Genomic DNA, 20,649 nt, shown 5'->3' on the forward strand with positions numbered 1-20,649 from the left:
TCAAGTCCATTCCTAGCCTTTTCCCTGTACCAATCAATTGTTGCCTTTCGAATGCAATCCTCTCCCTTTTTCTAGGATTCATGGAGATGCACTTTCCTAACAATATACTCCAAATGTTTGACAATTGAATCACTTTTCTACTTCTAAGCTGGAAGAAAGAGGAAGTTCAGTTCTAATTCAATTTCAAGACAGCAAAAACTCTATGTTCTGTTCTGTTTCACTGAAAATAATTCTTAATTGAGTTTGGTGCAAATCAGGCTAGGAAAAGATCTTCAGAAAAAAAGGTTAAAAGAAATATCAGTTTTAATGTGCTCAAAACAAAAGCCCTACTCAGAATGGCAGTATCTTTTCCATGTCAAATAAGTCCAAGAGACTACATGTTTGTACATTAAAAACTGAGTGTTAGCCATTAAAGAATTCATTGATAATACTCACTTCATCTTTGAACATCTTGCCATGTTCCTCGCAGCCAGGCAAACTTCGTATGAACTCTGAAACCTATCAACCAATTTTGACAGATTTTAAAAGAAAAGCACGACTGACATAATTCTGCAATCCATTTTGCTCAGGATTTTCCTGAGACTAAGAGGAAACGTTAGTCTCCCCTTGACAATTATACTATAGCATGAGATAAGCAAACTCGTCTAATGCTCAACTCAAGATTAATTCTTAGCTCGTGTTCTTTATTCCATCTTAAATTGAGAAATACTTTTCTCATTCTTTCGACATGGACTGACCTTCCATCCATGGAATTTTATTTGAGAGAAGCAGGTTGACTGTAGAGAGGCAGCTACCTGTAAACTATTTGGTGAGACACACTCAACCCCCGGAGAGAAAGAATACAAGCTTGATTTATTGCTCTTGTTTCACATCTCTAATTGCTAGGCTTATACCAGCAATACCTGTTTCACATCTTGAAAGGCTGCCTGAGGATACAAAAGCTGCCTTTGCTTTCTATCTTGAGGGTCATACTGTGGCTGATCATGTGGTGGGGTCTCTTATTGGGGCCATTGTTTTGAGATGTCACCCCTGACTTTGTTCTTTGGATCTTCTGGCTGAAGTTAGAGCCATTATTGAGGATCTTCCATTGGATGCCATCAGAGAGAGACAGGAGCATATCCAAAATATAAGGACCACTACCAAGAAATATGGTCTCCAACTGTTCTCACATCAGTTAGTCCCATCATTCTGCTTCAGTCTAGCAGCCTTCACTTAAAAAACAGTTTTCACAGGTTTCTTCCAGATATTCCCAATCCTCTGACAAGTACTTCCCTTTACATATGAAAAAGAAATCAGATTTGAAGCAGTATCTTTGACTGTATTCCTCATTATCAATGATAATTCATCTCTGTCTGGTTCAGTTTCTTTGAATTGGGATTCGTTAACTTCAGGTCTGTTGGTCCTCAGCATTGTGGCAGGCTGAGGGGAAACATGCCTAACAATTCTATTTGTCATACGCATAATTTCATAAAACAGACATCACTTTGATTTATGACAGCATTCAACTTTTAAAAAATCACTTGTATTTCTGTCTAGTTGGAACTTAATTATACTTTGTACCAATTTATTCTTTCTGACACTGAAGTTGGATCCACTTATTTGCAGGTTCCAGAATCTGGACTGGGTTATAACTTTTCTAATGATAGACCAGAAGCCACAATCTCACATGGGTTTTCAGATCCAGTGGTTTTGTAGCTATTTCCAGTTAGTTGGTCACTGAGAATCTCATTTATTCAGGTATTTCTTCTGTGCTTAGGATAAATGTTGCAACGGGGAATCAAAACTGCACGGTCTACTCCGCCATCTGCTACCATCCAGAGCAAAACTTACAAAACAATATCTAACACTGGCTATAAAAGGTTCCTGACAAAATCCCATAGCAGTTGTTGCAATTGCCTTTCTGCAATAGCAGTTGTTGCAACTGCGTTTCTCAGTATGCCCCATCACCAGAATAGGGGTAGACACATCATAACTCGCTCTGCAATAGCCAGGAATTGCTGTGCTGAGAGGTGAAACTGTGAAGTGTCAAAAGTAGGTTTTTGGAGGAAAGCACTGGAAGATATCATTAAGAAGAATAAATAAAGCTTTATTGATATCCCGCCCCCTCTCCTCAAGGAGACTCGAAGTGGCTATTCCTCCCACTCGTAAGACTTAGGCCAACATCAAACTTGGACAATACTAATAGCAATTAAAACATGCAAGAACAATTCATATTCATCATTAATGAGTAGAATCCAATTCTAGACTTTGTTTGTTGAACAGTGTCCAAAAGAACTGAGAATAAGAAATTTTCTCTTTCTACTGCACATAATTCAGTATCTCTGAAACCTGTTCTGAAAAGTTAGGAAACCCTTTGCAACCAGTATTCAGGGATCTATAGTGGACTTTAGGGAGAAGAGAGACATGCTGCTGCTGCAGGGTCAGCACAACATTGAATTTAGGCCATTCTACGTGTTACATATCAATGTCAGTATGTCTAAAAAGGCTGATTATCATTTGCAGCCTAGTTCTGTTCACAAAACACACCTCATCTGTGCTCCACGTGGAAACTTTACTGGCAGGAATTCCAGCCACAGTTGGAAGGAGCTTGCTCTGTTGTTCCCAACGCAAAGGAAATGATGAGTTTGTCAACTTGGAAGACAAAATTACTGCTTGAGAATGGGAACTTCGGTTACTGAAATCCTTGGCATCTATAAACAAAAACAATACCCAAATAAACAAATTTCAACTGCCATACAGAAATATTGCTGGCCACACTTGCAAAACAAGTTTGTACTTTCAATTTAACATGGCTAGCTTCTGTATTTTTATTTAGTCAATAGTGGCCATTTAAGAAAGCCAAATATGCAGCCTGCACACACTCCAAACCCCTAATCTACTTTTTCTTTCTTCTATTCAGAATTTATTTCTAATTAATTGTCTTCCATTTATATTCCACCCTTTATTTCATTACTGAACTCAAAGTGGCAAAACATTTGGTGACTAGACTATTAATGCCTGACAAATCACCCATAACTTGTATATTTTATTATTAAGTTGTGATTTGTGAATTATTTTTATTATATATTGCAATGTATGAATAATGATACTTTTCATATTTTAATATTATCATTTATTTATTTATTATATTTATTTATACCCTGCTGTATCTCCCCAAAGGAGACTTAAAGTTGGCTTGACATAAAAGCATTGGCATACAATTTAAAATATACAAATATACAAACATTAAAACAGAATTAAACACAAGCAGCACTAAAAAAAATCCCAGTTAAAATCCATCAAAACATATTCAAAGTTAAAATAAGTGGAGGAAAGGCACCAATTATTAGATCAATTGCTTGGTGCACCTAGAGTACAGTGGATACTTGGTGTCCCACTGAAGTTTGGTTCCAGGATCCCCAGTGGATAGCAACATCTATGGATATTCAAAGCCCATTATATTCAGTGGTGTAGTGAAATGATACCCCTTATCTAAAATGATGAAAATTTAAATGAGTGCCGGAGAGAGCCTGAGACTTTGCGAAATGATGGGAGACTACAGCAGGGTGAGCCTATACATTGCTGTAGTGCTTGACATACAGCAAAATCAAGTTTTGCTTTTTGGATCCTCCAGCGGTCTGACACACAAATACTTTGGGTTATGGTTGGTTGAAGCGATGGATATAGAATCTGTAGATATTGATGACTGGCTACAAACCTACTAAATCAACAGAACTGAAGCGATTCAACAGATCTACTCTATTTGGGACCAATAACTGGATTGAGCTTGGGTTTCCATGTTTATCTCTATGTGCACAGCTAGGTTGAAGTACTAAGTTAACCAGTTCTAACTTTGGTACTTTCTACCCTCAAGCTTTGTGTTATTCTATGACTGCAATGTATGTGCTTAATTCAGGGAGCCTTTGACTGACTCTGCCTACTAGTGAGAGATTTTCTAAATGTCAGTTAAAACCAAGATTTTTAACGAAACACCACCAAACAAAACATAGTTACCTTTGGCTTCATTTAGAGATGGCTCTTCACTTTCCATCTTTCTTCTTTCATATCCATCTTTCCTAGCAAATTGCTTGGTTGTTGGGCTTCCCCTAAAAAATACAAGAGTTTAATATTTTAATTAATTAAATAACGATTTTTCTTCTTGATAATAACGTGTATACGAAATCTTTCCTATTATTTCCCAAATAACTATTAAATTATAGAGGTACCCTGAACAGGTTACTTTCATCCCTCAATTAAATTTATGAACGCTATCATGCTACACACAAGTTGCTCAACTATTTTTAGGATGTCTGCTATGGCTGCTGAATGTCACAGTACCATTCTTTTTCAAATTAGTCATGTAATTAAAAAAATGATAGTGCTCAGTGCATAATCTGTCATGCCCTATCACTTACAGCATCTGCCTACACACCATGCTATCCACCTATCTAACAGGAGAAAACACTGATGATATTTGTCTGTGACTGCTGAAACACTTCTTCAAAGTGAACTCAAAGAAAAGAATGTCTAGAGACTACAACTGCTGCCATTTTCTGCCATCAATCATGCTTCTCTTTATTTTTACTGCTTCCTTAAGATTCTGATATATGTCCCTACAAAGGCAAACAAGCAAAGGAACAAATGCATTGGTACACAACCTAACAGGAAAATGACCCGCTGGGAGCTCTGTGTCCTTCACGTATACTACAGAAAAGCATTAAGTAAATGCACAAAGAGAGCAGAAATTGCCTAATCCATCTCAATGGCAGGGAAGGCAGTCTTACTGCTACTGGTGTCAGACTAATGATATCAAGGCTGTTCATCAATCTTGCTTATGTGAGATTCACTATGAATAGGGAAAAGGATGAACTCAACAAAATGGGACAGTGCCGGGAGTATTTTCAGTACTTGATGCTATTCATTTCAGCAACACTTTCATCAAGTCTCGCTCTCTCATTTAAAGATTCACTTCCTTGGGATAAATATCATGTTCCGCCCTGTTACTGAAAAGCTACTAAGAAAGTATTATCATGATGAGAAACTGAAGTGAGGCCCACAATACATCTGGCCAAAGATCTGGCACTCCTCTGATTATACAACAGGAACCTAAATGGGATAAGTCAAAGCAGCTTAAGAAATAGTTGAAAGAAAGAGGACTACATACTGAACTATCTGTCAGAATTAGAAGAATGCTGCTTTTTCCCTGTCTGCTTATGCAGAAATTTCAATTCCCTCTTACAGACCTTCTCCACCATGGCCATTCAGTGGCCAGAAGAGTGGGGTTGACCTTCAAAAATGCACCCAGCTATGTCCTTACAAAAGGATTCCTCATAATGAAGGAATCCTCCAGGAACCCACATTCCCACCCTGGGAATCCCAACAGTCCTGAAGGATGATTATTGTGTGCCGGGCTACAAGAACATACCTGGATGCTCATTGGCTGCCTCCAACTTCCCTGGGTGAAAAATGGCCATGTTGGGGGGAGCCCACAGGACAATGACGAGTTCTCCATGTAGGATGTTCATTGCATGGAGGAGACAGAGAATACCTCCTCCCACCATGGCTACAAATGACTATATACAATTCTAACGTATACTTACACCTGCATGTATTACTAACAGGATACCAGTCAAAGGCCAGAATCTCATTAGTAGTGATATAAGCACACCCCGGTGGCAAAATGTGTTAAAGCGCTGAGCTGCTGAACTTGCAGACCAAAAGGTCCCAGGTTCAAATCCGGGGAGCGGAGTGAGCGCCCGCTGTTTGCCCCAGCTTCTGCCAACCTAGTTCGAAAACATGCCAATGTGAGTAGATCAATAGATACCGCTCCAGCGGGAAGGTAATGGCGCTCCATGCAGTCATGCCAACCACATGACCTTGGAGATGTCTACGGACAACGCTGGCTCTTCGGCTTAGAAATGGAGATGAGCACCAACCCCCAGAGTCGGACACAACTGGACTTAACGTCAGGGGAAAACTTTTACCTTGACCTTAAGCATGTATATATCTCATTTTGGATGGACCCCAAAGTGGAACTCTAGCCCTTTGCACATAACCCAAAACTCTGCAGCTGTCAATTCTTGCTGCTGCTTACTGGTGGGGAAGTTGACAGCATGGAAGCTCAACTAATGTTGCTGAAGAGGAACAACAAGGTGCACTCCATCAGTGACTCTTTCCCATTTCCTTCCCCCACTGAGTTGAGACAAGCTGATTTTTCATTATGTGGTTTCTCTTCTTACTTTCTCATCTCTATGTTGTAAGCAGCAGCTGCTGCCATCCTTGACAACTGTAGAAGTGGGAGGAGTGGATGAAGCAGTCAGAGTTAGAGGACAGTCCCTTGCGCCCCATTAAATGGAGGTAGACAGTCTGCAGGTGGAACATTATGCTTTAGGGAAACTAGCACGTCTCCCTCCTTGGTATCTTTCTGTCAACAGCCAAAGACTTCTTTTAAAACTTCTAAAAGGTTTTAAGATGCCTAGGTTGAAGAGGTGGGGGGATGTACAAAGCATTTAGCTCATGGAAATACTACAATAACACCTTATAATGGGGCCTAAAATACAGAGCTTTCAGTAACAATTTTGGCAGTTGATACAATTCCATTAATAATCAAGGACAACTTCAAGTTTTTTCCTAGTTATTTTCTTGTCTTTAAAAGGTATACATTAATATTGGAAAATAAGCTTTTAGATGTCTTAATTATGGCAGAAAAAAACTGATCTTGATTTAAAAGGAATCTAAGTGATTCTTGAAAAGTAAATGGAGAAATGCTTAAACCAAAGTTTCTCAAACTGTGCTCCTCCAGATGTTTTGGACTTCAGCTCCCACAATTCAGCTGGTAAACTGGCTAGGATTTCTGAGAGCTGAATTCCAAAAGGCCTGGAGGAGCACAGTTTGAGAAACACTGGCTTAAACCAACTAAAACAGACTATAAATTGCCTTTAGGCAACTAAACAGAGAAGAATAATGCAAAATCACTCAACAGATCATCAATAGATTTGCTGCAGTTTGTGCAGGGACAATGTCGATTTTTTAAAATTACACTACATGAGTTACTCAGCTCAATACTACAATAATGCCTTTGATGAAACTATTCAGGTTCTGACACACTTAAAGTAATTGTTACAGTCTGTACCTTTTCCCCTTTTAATTGTAATTTCTTTCCACTTCAGTTTACAATCCCCAGACATCCAAGCATCTGTATATAAATCTGCCAACCTGAGATGACTTTTCATTTATAGAATGAAGCAGCACACAAGAATAATCATGCTGAATCAAAGACCTACTTTAATTCAGAATTCTTGGCAAATAACTACACCTTGAACACTGTTGATTAGAAACACTGCAATACATGGAGAAAATCTATCCTCTTTCCAGAGGATTGCAACATATTATTTACATGAGACTTCTGAGAATTTAAGCAAAGGATGAGGAGTGCATTATTTATATGACATCATGAATGTAAAATTTAAGGGGCCTGAACAAAATGCTTAATTCAGAGAAACAATACAATATCCAGCGTTTCTCAAACTGTGGAAGCTGAAGTCCAAAACATCTGAAGGAAAACAGTTTGAGAAACTCTGGACTATACTAAAATTATGAGGATTAGAACAAGAATATTCTACGTTTTAACATTTATGAAAAATTACCTGTAGTTCTTTTCTTTGGCATCACATATTAGAGGTTTTTTGCAAACAAGGTTCCCATCTGTGTCTTCTTTTTTTGATGAATGGAGATGAGCTGAAGATTTTGGGCCAATGGGACTAGGACAATTTGTATTACTGTTCAAAAATAACATGACAAATATTTAAAATGTGTAGTTTTTTTTAAACACCTTGTCCTTACTATCCTTTGAGAACATGAGCTTTTAACTCTTTAGAAAACACTATTTTGTTTAATTAGTACAAATCCAGACATTTCTTCTTGGAAATTATTAACCCAACAAATTTAGGCAAAGGTTTGGTGTGAGTTACAATTGTGGCCTGTGTCTAAATTGTGACTAAGCATACGAATCAGTAACCTGATAATAACTATTTTAATATTCACAATATTAATATTCACAATCACTAGTCAGTCACAATTTTGATACTATTGTTGCAAAGCCTTTGATGAGTAAATTCTGTTGGTTCAAGTTGTCTGCCTACATAATAATAGACCCACTGATTCGCCTTCTTATTGCCATTATTGTCATTTCTAGTACTTTAATGACTATGTCAATTACGTAACTACCTCCCCCCGATTTGACACATTCGCCCTTTGGCCTAGACTTGTGTTTTATATCTGTTTTTAACGCTTTTTCCTGCAATATTGTTTTTATGATGGTTTTACTGATATTGTTGATTTATTGTTGTAAATTTATGTGTTTTGATTTGTTTTTATATTGTGATGTTGGGCAAGGCCCCATGTGAGCCGCCCCGAGTCCCTACGGGGAGATGCGGCGGGATACAAGAATAAAATTATTATTATTATTATTATTATTATTATTATTATTATTATTATTATTATTATTATTATGGTAACTCAGCAATAATCTACCAAAGCATAGGGAAGTGATCCATTGTGTCAATGATCAGAGAATGGTTGAACGCTATTTCTGTGTAGAGGTTGGGCCAGAAGTTACTTAAGTATGATAAGCTAATACAGGATATTCCAGTCACAAGTAGAGCTTCAGTAAAACTACTAATTATACTTCAATTCAGATAAACTTCTATTCAAAGAAATTTTTATAAAAGGATAAACTTTCAGTTAATTAATTTTATCTTGTAATGTAGATGTGCCTTCCATGGATGAAGCATTTAATGTGTTTGTAAAATGTTCATTGTTTCGTGTTTTGTTTACACTGCATGCAAAGGTCTTTGTAACAACATAGGAACATATTGCCTGGCTTTTCATGGAACACTCATTTCAATCAACTGATCTCCCCTTATTTTCCACAAAAAATAATGACCATTTAAGGCTATTCCTAAAACTATATCACCTTTTGTTGATAAGGCTCTTCAGTAGTACAAAAAGGGAAGATATTTTGCAAACTGAAATATTCATTCTAAACAACAGATGATTTCTAAAAAGTACATGAATCATTGGTACACCTGTTGTTAGCAAAGGACATCTACATAGCTCATGATTCTGGGCAAGGTGCCCTATCATTTAGGGGAGCTGAATGAATGGTAATTGTCAATTCTGCACATGTGCAACTGCAGGGATTTTGAAGTATTCCCATATAGAAAAGCACATGCCAGTTATAAGCTGCTCAAAAGAAAAGAAATCCTACTAGGTATTCCCAAATCCTTGGCTGCACGTGCTAAAAATATCTCTCTAGAGTCCAGTCATTTGCCATTAATTCAGAAGAGCTTGAAAGTATTACATTCTCAAGAATGAAATACATTTTAAGAACAAGAATACACAAATTAAAAACAAAATCAATCACCGTCTCCTTAAATGCACAATACATTAAATAGGCTTGCACATTGATCCTTCAGGCACAACAAGCTGTATAATAAAGCACATCTGTAATTCTGTTAGGGACATAATTACTTGATTAGAGGAGAAGCTGATGTTTCATTTCCTTCTGGCTTTCTGTTCCAATGTGTAGGCGGATTATTCAGAGGCATTTCTCCACTCAAACGGTCTGAAAGGATACGTTCTCGGTTCAGATTTATCTCAGAATATGGGCAGCTGACAGCACTGAAACAATGAAACAAGATACACAGAAAGAAAATATTAGGCACTGAAAGGATGTCCTAGCCTGACTAAACACAATGCAGTTCAGTGCTTCTGATGAGAGACCAGCAATTATTTGGGGACTGGCCAATTAAGTACAACTGTTTTTCTTTCTCTCCTGGAAACTTGCTAGAGATGGGCAGCCAATGGCTCAGGGACCTCCCTTTGAGTAGCACTAATCTAGATAACTATTTACCTGGAACTTGGCTCTATCCATAGTTAAAGGTAAAGGTTTCCCCTGACATTAAGTCCAGTCGTGACTGACTCTGGGGGTTGGTGCTCATCTCCATTTCTAAGCCGAAGAGCCGGCGTTGTCCATAGACATTTCCAAGATCATGTGGTTGAAATGACTGCATGGAGTGCTGTTACCTTCCCGCCGGAGCGGTACCTATTGATCTACTCACATTTGCATGTTTTCGAACTGCTAGGTTGGCAGGAGCTGGGGCTAACAGCGGGTGCTCATTCCGCTCTCGGGATTTGAACTTGGGACCTTTTGGTCTGCAGGTTCAGCAGCTCAGCGCTTTAACACACTGTCACCAGGGGCCCCTGGCTCTATCCATGACCACACACAAATAAAACTTTCTGGTACAATTCTATTTTAGAACAGTGTCAACTAAATCCAATTGCACAAGTTCCTCACTGATCAAAGAAATTGAGATTCATAATATATAAGCATCTACTTTACTTTGTTCTAATGTGGAAGAAATACAATTGTCCTAGAAATGCTTAGTGCAAAAATAGTTTCTTTAATTCTATTGCTAAAAGAAATTACAGTTTATTCTGTGATAAAAACCAAACTCCCCATTGTCAACTATACAATAAGAACACTCCAAAAGTTCCCTACAAAGTATGCCTTTTAGATAGTGTGCCAACCGTAATGAGATTATATATCGCAGCACACTACAGATATAGCTCAGTGAATGAAGTAGATGTGTTCCTGGGCTTTGTTTTTTTAAGAGGCAGAAATAACACAGGAAAAATATTCCTACCCACAAAAAGGAGTTCAAGGTGTTTAAGAAAGCTTTCTATTCAGAACTTAACATATGCCAGATAAGTAAAAACAGTTTGAACTTTCTATAGACCAATTGAAGGCTTCTTTCTAAAATGCTTCAAGAGAGGCCTGCCTCGCTTTTTTCTTTGATCATTCAGCACAGCAGTGCAGCACTCAGTCTAAAGCAAGGAGCACAGTTCTCCTCTCTATACAGCTTTCATCAGTCAGGATCCTTTTGTGCTCAAATCTTTTGTGCTCAAACAGGAAATTACCTAAATTTTGTGTCACCTGAATTTTATTTCACTAGCCTAAATTCATCTTTATGATTTAAATTTTGGTAGCCAAACTTACAGATCTACACTGCTTTTCCTTGTCTGCTGGAACAATATTATCTGCTCTCCATTTCTCCCGCACTATTTTGCCATCCATTTCATGCCATCAGGAAAGAACACACTGCTACAGTAGAATCCTGCTTTTTCACAGCTCACACAGATATGTGTGGAGTAAACTGAGCTTCTGGGCTGTCAAAAGCCTTGTTTACTATAGACACACCTGTTATGTACAACCAGATACTGAAAGTCCTTGTGTGGGGAAATTGGGGCTGTCAAATACATTCCTACTGGGTTGTTAGTGTAGCTGCTGCTTAGGAAAAAAGAAACAGGAGCTCTTTCTTGCTAATAAGGTAGCACTGCTTTCCACCTGCAGCAAGCGTTCATTATTTTTCCCTAGCTTGTTTTCCCCCTTATTGGCTTGCAGATGTTGTTCTCTAACATCCTTCCTGATGTTGCTATCAAACTACATGTAAGATGGCAGACAAAAAGGATAAGATATATGCAGAACACAAAGGGTGGCTGTGAAGACGATGCCACTGGCTGGCTTTTTTCTTCCTATTGAGCAAGAGCTCTGCAAATGGGAAGAATCAGTATTCTAGCCACATGTGCCCCAGACCCTTTCTAAAAAGGAGTAAAAAGGAGAAAAAGGGATTGATAACTTAAGCACATCTGTAATTGTTTTAATTCAATATTCCTTATTTACGTAAGGCAGAATTATTGCATGATGTAATGTTTCACTACTTCCTGGTGTTCACTGTAGAAAAGAATGTATCCATTAGTAGAACAGTGGATTCTGCCCCACTGTGAGCACCTGTTCTTGTCCTATAGGATGCAGTTCAAAAACTCATAGAACTTTAGTTTGAGAAAAGGCAGCCAACTCTATTTTCCACTCTTTGCAAGAAATAACTTTTTCTGTCATGCCCTTTCAGCAGCATTTTCAAGCATTAGGGTGTGATTGTCAGCCAAGGATTCTGCTCCTCTCTACCTTCATCACCTTTCATCCTGACAGCTATCCTGTTGTGGTATCAAGTTGAACATGGGATTTAAAAGAAGAGGACATGTTCACACACAGTAATAGTGAAATAAGAGAAGGGAGAGCTGAACAGTCTAAAGAAGGAATAGGGAACATTTCCCCACAAAAGTAAGCTACTTTATACTTCCAGCTTTCATAGGACACTTTACTGGTGAAATGAATGGAATCTGGCTTCTTAGAAGAACAGAAAACATTTCTTTTAAGTATGTGATAGCACATATTAAAGAATGTATGTGGGAGGAGAAGGGGATGAAAGAAGTCATACTTGAAGTACAATTATTATAAATGAAAGTAACTTAATTAGGAACTAAAATCGGCATCCTACTTCACATACTCCCCAGGTGCCACACAATTTGTCTAAAATTACTTTTTCAAATTTTGACAGTAACACAGATATATTACCATCAATGAAGTGCACAAAATGAATTTCATAACCACTTTGCCAGACACAAGAGAAGGTATATTAAAATGTGTCTCTTTTTTCTTGTCAATAGGTTGAACACCTGCTGTGAAACAGAATTACTTTTTTCCTTTTTATTTTATCTATTTTTTGTCCATGGCCTGGCTTTCTATAATAAAATGTAAAGAAATAAACTCCACAGATTTTACCTGTTTCTTTTTCAGAACTGTAGCTATCCTTTCATATACCATTCTACATTTATCAGTCATTGTGACTGATTGCTTTTAATAACAAACTATTCTTTGAGAGAAGCATAAAGATCCTAAAATGACTGATGCAAGGAGGGTACCTTCTTCCTGATCTGTCAGCAAGCCCTACTTTTCTTACCATATATATTCATATCTAAGTTGAGAAATTATTTGACAAACATTATCCCCAGCCAGCCTGGGTCAATGCTAAAATGTGAAAGTAGTGACATGAGGCAGAAACAAGATGAACTTACATCTCATTGTCTCCTCTTTGCCCAAATGGAAAAGAAAGGCGGCCCTCCCTCCTCTTTCACCTTGCTTTTTGGCCCATGCAACAGTAATCAAGACTGAAGACTGGAGAGTACCTGCAATTTGGGCACCAGAGGTGGAGTGGAGTGGTGGGTAACCATTTTAAATAAGGGCTTTCTGTAGTTTTGAAACTCCACTTAATTTCAAAAGCAATGTCCCACAAGTCCAGGACAGTTTATCTCGGAGGCACAATGATCCATAGCCCCTTCTGGAGTAGGGAATAGTTCTCACGATTCTCAGAATTCTAGCCTCTGGATGATACCCATTCACTTCTTGGTAAATGAATTTAAGATTGCAACTTAAAGACTTACCCGTATTTATTTACCTTTATTTATTAAATTACACAGCCAAAATTGAGGTGCGCATTAGTTTCAATGGCATGTTAGTATTGCATACATAAACCCACTTGTGTGAAATGGCCCAGAGGGACTCGGAGGCCAAGCAGATAGGTAGGGAGTGAAGAGGCTGTTTGCTTCAGCAGCCTCGGGGCTCTATTGTGCCAGAGGAGGAGTGCCAGATGGAGGCCCAATAATTTCTGCCACTTACTCATGGAGGGGCTGTGGAAGCTTTAGGCCTCTGGTCAAAGGAGCAGAAAGTATCACCCTCACCACCTCCCTCTGGACCAAGGTTTGGCTGTGCATTCTGCCCCCCAAGCAGCCCTCAGGGTTTCTCACCCACCCAGCCCCATGGCCCAGTCATGTGCAATTCCCAAATGGCCTCATTCACTAGTCTTTTTTTTTTTTTTTGGTGGGGGGGGGGGGGGGTTGAAGGCTTTATGGATTAGGCCAGTTGGGAATGATGGAAGTTCACGAGCCTTGTCTTGATGGAGGGGCATGGCTTTCCAACTGGCCTCAATCATGCTGCATGCCTTTCAGACGAACTATGCTACACCATTGGGTGCATTACATTTAATGGCAAATTCTTTTTTTTTTAAATGTGCACCTTCAAAACTGAGGTGTGCATTCAATGGTGCATTATATTCATTCAATGGTGCATTATATTCAAGTAAATACAATATTGATCATATCGATCACAGTCTAATAAAATAATGTACATTGCCATTTTTCTAGATACTGATTTTGGAATGAGAAAAGAAAACCATATATATATAAACGTGGTTTTAATTCTATGTCTTCATATCTAAATGTTGTTTTATCTTATGTTTAATCATTGTATTGATTTTAATGCATAGTTATATGTTTCTTGCTAATTTTATGATTTGGTTTTGTATGTATGTTAGGCATTGAATATTGCCATTATTATGTTCTAAACAACTTTGAGTCCCCCTGGGGTGAGAAAAGCGGTATATAAATACAGTAAATAAATACATACATAAATATTTTATTTTTCTCCTCTACTCTTTTACTCTCTCACACGTCTTCCCTGTCAAATTATCAGTACTACTCAGTCATTCCTACTACGATTCAACAAGTATGTTCAGGGACCTGACAGTTCTGGATTATCCAACGCATTTTTGTAGTCAATGTTTTCAATATATTGTGATATTTTGGTGCTAAATTCATAAATACAGTAATTACTACATAGCATTACTCCGTATTGAACTACTTTTTCTGCCAAATTTGTTATCTAACATGATGTTTTGGTGCTTAATTTGTAAAATCATAACCTAATTTGATGTTTAATAGCCTTTTCCTTAATCCCTCCTTATTATCCAACATATTCGCTTATCCAACATTCTGCCGGCCTGTTTATGTTGGATAAGTGAGACTCTACTGTTTAAGGAAATCAATACCATACTTATTCTATTTTCTTTTTATGCAAATATGTTTGTCTTGTGATACTTATGTTACTTATCAATAAAATTAATTTATAAATAAATAAATAGGTCATTTTTCTGAGAATGAGGTTTTGCTCTTTCCTGAATAAAAATCTTTTAAAAGTACTACTTTGATGAAAGAGAGGAGGGAGAGATAAAAAGAAGAATCTAAAGGCTTTAGTAGAGGCTAAAGGGCCCCTGGTGGCACAGTGTGTTAAAGCGCTGAGTTGCTGAACTTGCGGACTGAAAGGTGCCAGGTTCAAATTCCGGGAGTGGAATAAGCACCCGCTGTTAGCCCCAGCTCCTGCCAACCTAACAGTTCGAAAACATGCAAAATGTGAGTAGATCAACAGGTACCGCTCCGGCGGGAAGGTAATGGCACTCTATGCAGTCATGCCGGCCACATGACCTGTAGGTGTCTATGGACAACGCCAGCTCTTCAGCTTAGAAATGGAGATGAGCACCAACCCTCAGAGTCGATCACAACTGGACTTAACGTCAGGGGAAACCTTTACCTTTTTAAAAGGGTGACCAAAAGCTCAGAACCAGCCTAAAAGAAAAGCACACCTCAAGTCCCCAAACACTGTGTACCCATCTACTTACAATTTCCAACCCCCAGTCCCACTAAATAATCAAGAAAATCAAGGAAAATCAAAAAGATTAAATGCTAGAAGCCAAGTCAAGCCAAGCCAAAGGCTAAAGCATTTGGCAGAGGGCATTTACCCATTTGTATGCACAATTTTTTCTAACCTTAGTTGCAATAGTATTTAAAGAAATTACATACTAGAGTAAATTAGTTATTATAAATACTAATAAGACTGAGTCACTTCATACAATATTAGCTTACTGACACACAAACTTTTGAAATTGAAACAATTGAAATGTTAAGGATTTTGGATTTCAAATTTGTAAGAATTTGAATATTTTACCCTGTAACTATATCCTGATAATTAAGGGGATTAAATGTGATATAAGTAAATGGAATAAATTAATGTGATATATTAAGTAGAATACATTACACCCATCTGTCATCTAAGCTGAAGACAGTAGCTGTGGATTCCTGCACTGGCTGGAGATCTTTTTTTCATGTCAGGAGCAACTGGAGAAACTGCAAGTTGCTTCTGGTATGAGAGAATTGGCTGTCCATAAGGACATTGCCCAGGGGATGCCCGAATGTTTTGATGTTTTACCATCCTTGTGGGAGGCTTCTCTCATGTCCCCACATGGAGCTGGAGCTGATAGAGGGAGGTCATCCGCACTCTCCCCAGGTTGGATTCAAACTGACAATCTTCAGGTCAGCAACCCAATCTTCAGGTCAGCAGTCCTGCCGGCACAAAGGTTTAACTCACTGTGCCACCAGGGGCTCCTATACCGGCGGGAGATGGGACAAGCCGACTCTTGGAATCCCTCCCAACTCTATTATTTTAAGAACTCATAATAATATAAAATGCAATTAGGTAACGTATCATTTAATTAATAATGTTGCCAGGAACATAGCCAGAATTTTTTTTTTGAGCGGGCGGGGTGGGGGGGGGGGTGTGTGTGATTTTTTATTTTTTTTGTGATTCATGAAGAGTAGTTCCATAACACAAAATAATTTAGAAATCAGGCTCCATCAATAAACTTCAGTGGACACTCATAGGGATTTAGTTAATCAGTTAAAATTCATGAGTAAACCAGGTTTTTTTAAAACCTGAAAATTTGGGGGGGGGGGGGGAGGTTGAACCCCTAACCCCTCCCCCCTTGGCTGCAGCCTTGAATGTTGCTATAGATTTGAAATAATCAAGGGCTGAATGTTTCTCTCCACTAACCCAGTCAATTCTTCTCTCTACTAACCCAGGACTTTTCATCTTGTATTAAATAAAGATGGCCACTATCTCCAGTACTATACATTATTTCTTGGTTCCAGTATTAAGAGATAACCCAGATGAAATGGAGGCAAAGAACAGGACCACCATCATATCCTCTAATTTTTACATATAGCATGACCAGAGCTAACCCCAGGTTTCTGGCACTCTGGAAACAAGTACACTACGCTATGCCTTCTCCCTTGTTAGAGAGCCCTGGCAGGTTTATGTGGCAGCATTTTAAATTTTTCCTCAATCAAAAAGTGTCAGTGTGCTAGGGGAATTGTGGGAAACTAAGCTGCAGTTTTTTTAATTACACATTGTAGTCAGCATCCAACTGGCCACTTGCATTATTGGAAGAAGCCTGTCCAGTAGGAGGCCATTTTCCTTCTCCAAACAGTTCTTCCACATTAACGATGAGATGCTCCCCTTCTTTCTCTTCCTCTCTTCCTACCCTTTAGCTCCACACAAAACATTGCTTTAGAGAGTTCCCTATCTTCCTGGGGCAGATACTGAGAATGGCAGGGCCTTTCCCTAGATATGCTGACAGACCTCTTTCATTAGTGAGAGCACTGAAGCGGATCCTCGGCTGTAATTCTAACAGTGCAATCTCATACTTATTTACATAGAAGTAAACCCAGCATTTAAAGATGCTCCTGGGTTTAGAAACAAAGGCTGAAGGGATTAAATGTTACAGTCTGTATCCAAATTACAATATATGCTACGCAAAAAAGGGTTCAACCAATTAAAAAGGAAACAACTGCATCCATACAAAACTTGTGTTCATTTGAATAAGTTCCACACAGAAAAGAAATCCCCATTGGGCTGTGTAGTTTTATTCACATTGTGATGACCCATGGGCAATGTAGTCCCATTCCTGGCACTGTGGTGCCAGATGAAGAGGAAAACTTGGGTTTTTCGCCGTTTCAGTCAGAATTGGAACTTTCCCAGCCAGATTTGGAAACCTTGCACCTGCAAGAGATTTGTCTTCCAGAAGTCTGTCAAACAAGCCCTGAGCCTAAATCTCCTACGTTTTCTCGCCATGATTTTTGTAAACAACAGAGAGGAGTCGATCAGGCGTCTCGCAGGAGTGCTAGGATAGCTGCTAAGCATTCAGCTGATTAAGCCTGCTTCCCATGGGAAACTTTAGGGAGTCATGCATCTGGACTCAGAAAATAGCTTTCGTTTCTGGTTCTCCAGAGAACTGCTCTTGGGCGGGAAAACGGGACCCTATTTAGGTGTTTTACCCATAAAGGGATCTTGCGGAGTCAATTCGTCAGCAACCGGAGTAGCGTGTGTGGACAGCTACTCCGCTTCCAAGCCTCCGTTCCTGTCGCCAAGCCTTCGTTCCCAGCTTTGTTTACTCCACGAATCCTGCCTTGCTTTCTAAGACTCAGCCTCGTCTTGTTTCCCGGATTTTGCCAAGAAATTACCACGGATCTTGTTCTTGTTCCTTGTTTCCTTGTTGCCTTGAATCAAGCCTCGTTTTCCCAAGAATCAAGTTACTTCCTAGCCTCGCTCAAGTTTCACGGACTAAAAGACCTTGTCATCTCCCCTCACTTTGCCTGGCAAAGTGAGTGTTTCGGTTATTGGATTACAACTTTGGACCTTAATATTTCATATTGGACATTGTTTCTTTGGACTAATTTTGACCTTTCCTGAAAGGTCTATTTCTGGACTATTTCATACACTTGCTTTTATTAACTTTATATATTCCTTCAATAAAGATATTAGTTAGATTCTGGCCTCTGTGTATGGTTATTGGTGCTCTGCAGCCTGGGTCGTGACACACATTCTGTTTTGATATTTCAACACTTGTAACTTAACTCTGCCCCACTTTTTTGTGAAACATCATACAATAGCACAGTATAGAAAAGTACTATGCATAGATCTTTGAGTGAGTGCAGAAAGGTGCTACAGTTAGAAAGTCAACTTTTTATAACATCCAGAACACTATTTCTTACATAAAAGCACAAGACACTGAGCTATTCATTGGTATGTACGTCTGAAACATCTTTCTGCCACTGCAGAATCCTGAAGCCTTAAGATTTAAGAGGTGCTCATTTTAACCCTGTCATAATTAATCACTGCAGGTTTCATTTAGCTCAAACAATATGCCATCACAAAATGACCAAGATACATGCTCTAAGACATTTTTTTCTAACAAGCTAAACGCACCCTGTCAAAAAAAAAAATTCCCAAACCACATTTAAGTACAATTTCAGTTGAGATGAAAGAAGCAATGGTCTGAAACCTGACATAGATAATTACAGGCAAGTTACAAATGACTCATAGTTAAGAATGGGGGTGAGAAAACAGGAAATGAGAAAAACTACCCCTCAGAAGGGAAATTCATTCCTGATAGAGTTATGGGGAAAAGGTACTGAAGTTTTATCACCAATTCTTGTTTCACAACAAGCCACATTTTTCAAAATCTAATTAATGATCACAGGGACAGAAAGTACAGTGAAATTCTCCTGAACAGGGGCACAGACAACAAAATAAACACCACAGGAGTGTTAACCCTTTCCAATACTATCCAAAGCTAGAATATATATACTTTTGGCTGGAATTATAATTAAAAATGGATCTTTCCCAACTTGCAAACTAATTCAGCTTAAGAGAAACCTACAGAACCTATCTTGTGAGTAACTTGGGGACTGCTTGTATACACATTTTACATTGTCTTTGTTAATTCAAACGGAAGCCAGGAACACAATTTGAGTCAGGAACTAGGAGCAACCATTTGGGAAGCGTTAGGATGACCTTGATTCACACCCAGTTTCTATTCTCCCAATATATTTTGGTTGGGGTGGAAGAGAATGACAACATTTCCCCCTTGAGTGTAGTTTGAATTAAATATTCCAATAGTTTCAGTACAGATGACTTTGTAGCAACCACCAAAAGAACATGGCCATTGACTTTCTTTTCTATTTGACAATGCTATTCTACACATGTCTACCCATAAGGAATTCTGAATTGAATTCTGGTAAGTATGCAAAGGCCTTGTGCTTCAAAACATTTACATTGGTTTTATTAGCATAAGATTATTTATATTGGATCACAAGAGAAGTCTTATCTAATATGGCATTCTATTTCTCCAATAGCAAACCAGATGTCTAAGAGGAAGGCAACAAGGACATGAGGAGAATATTACCTTTTCCTCATGATTACCAACAAGTGGAATTCACAAAATTTGGCATGTAAACTTCAACTCAAAAATATATATTGATATGTTTCAACTTGAACTATCCCTTAAGTAAAATATCCATTGTCAGAATTTATCAAGAGATAATAATAAAGACTATTCTTAATAAGCCTAGCAAAAATAAGCCTACCAAAAATCTACAAAAATTAGTAATTTACAGTTAAGGTTAAACAGAGGAAATTCAATGACTGGTCAAGTTGGGAGTAATTTTTGTTTGCTCTATGTGACTCCATATAGTTTCCCTAGATGGAGACCACAGCAGAGAGCCTCTACTTCCATTTCTATGAGGCAGGATAAGCTTTATTAAACTGCCAACACCCATATGATTAATAATACCTCCAAGCATGTAGATATGAGATCAGACTTAGATCAGCATTTGTGGAGAACGGTAATATCCACATGTACCTGATAAAGAAATTAGTCATGAAGGCTGAAGGGAGACTAAAACTGTAAACACTGTAGAGTAAGAGGGTGTGTTTTAATAGCTTTCTGTATCTGGGATTTTGTTGTTCACAGGCATTTTTAAAAGGGGATGGAGCAAGCTTGCTACAGTGGCCTTAGTAAAAAGATAAATACATTGTTTAGAATTTTGTTATGCAACTAAAAGTCAAAGCCAAACAAACTACAGTGGCATTAGTTGATAATACACATACATACACACATTGTCTAGAACTGAGCTATGCAAGTAACCTTTCAAGTTAATCACACCACGGAAGCTACAGATTGTTTTGTTTCAAAATGCTCACCCCCTCAAATATTTGGGTATCCCATTGTTTTCTTCGTCACAGCCTCTTTTCTTACAAGTATC

The 20,649-nt window shown here is 38.4% G+C and overlaps 1 protein-coding gene across 3 annotated transcripts in view; it reads right to left on the reverse strand.

The window, feature by feature from the left end:
* l3mbtl3 (L3MBTL histone methyl-lysine binding protein 3) overlaps window positions 1-20,649 on the reverse strand; it is an 86,356-nt gene that overhangs the window by 2,402 nt on the left and 63,305 nt on the right. For all 3 annotated transcript variants that reach the window (XM_062978790.1, XM_016996412.2, XM_062978786.1), the window contains exons 17-21: window positions 9,511-9,660; window positions 7,626-7,757; window positions 3,994-4,085; window positions 2,527-2,690; window positions 436-498 (exon numbers count right to left, since the gene is read on the reverse strand). In XM_062978790.1, coding sequence (XP_062834860.1) covers window positions 436-498; window positions 2,527-2,690; window positions 3,994-4,085; window positions 7,626-7,757; window positions 9,511-9,660 — 601 coding nt within the window. The remainder of the gene's footprint in view (window positions 1-435; window positions 499-2,526; window positions 2,691-3,993; window positions 4,086-7,625; window positions 7,758-9,510; window positions 9,661-20,649) is intronic.

This window comes from Anolis carolinensis, chromosome 1 (genome assembly GCF_035594765.1).
Source record: "Anolis carolinensis isolate JA03-04 chromosome 1, rAnoCar3.1.pri, whole genome shotgun sequence".
NCBI lineage: Eukaryota > Metazoa > Chordata > Lepidosauria > Squamata > Dactyloidae > Anolis > Anolis carolinensis.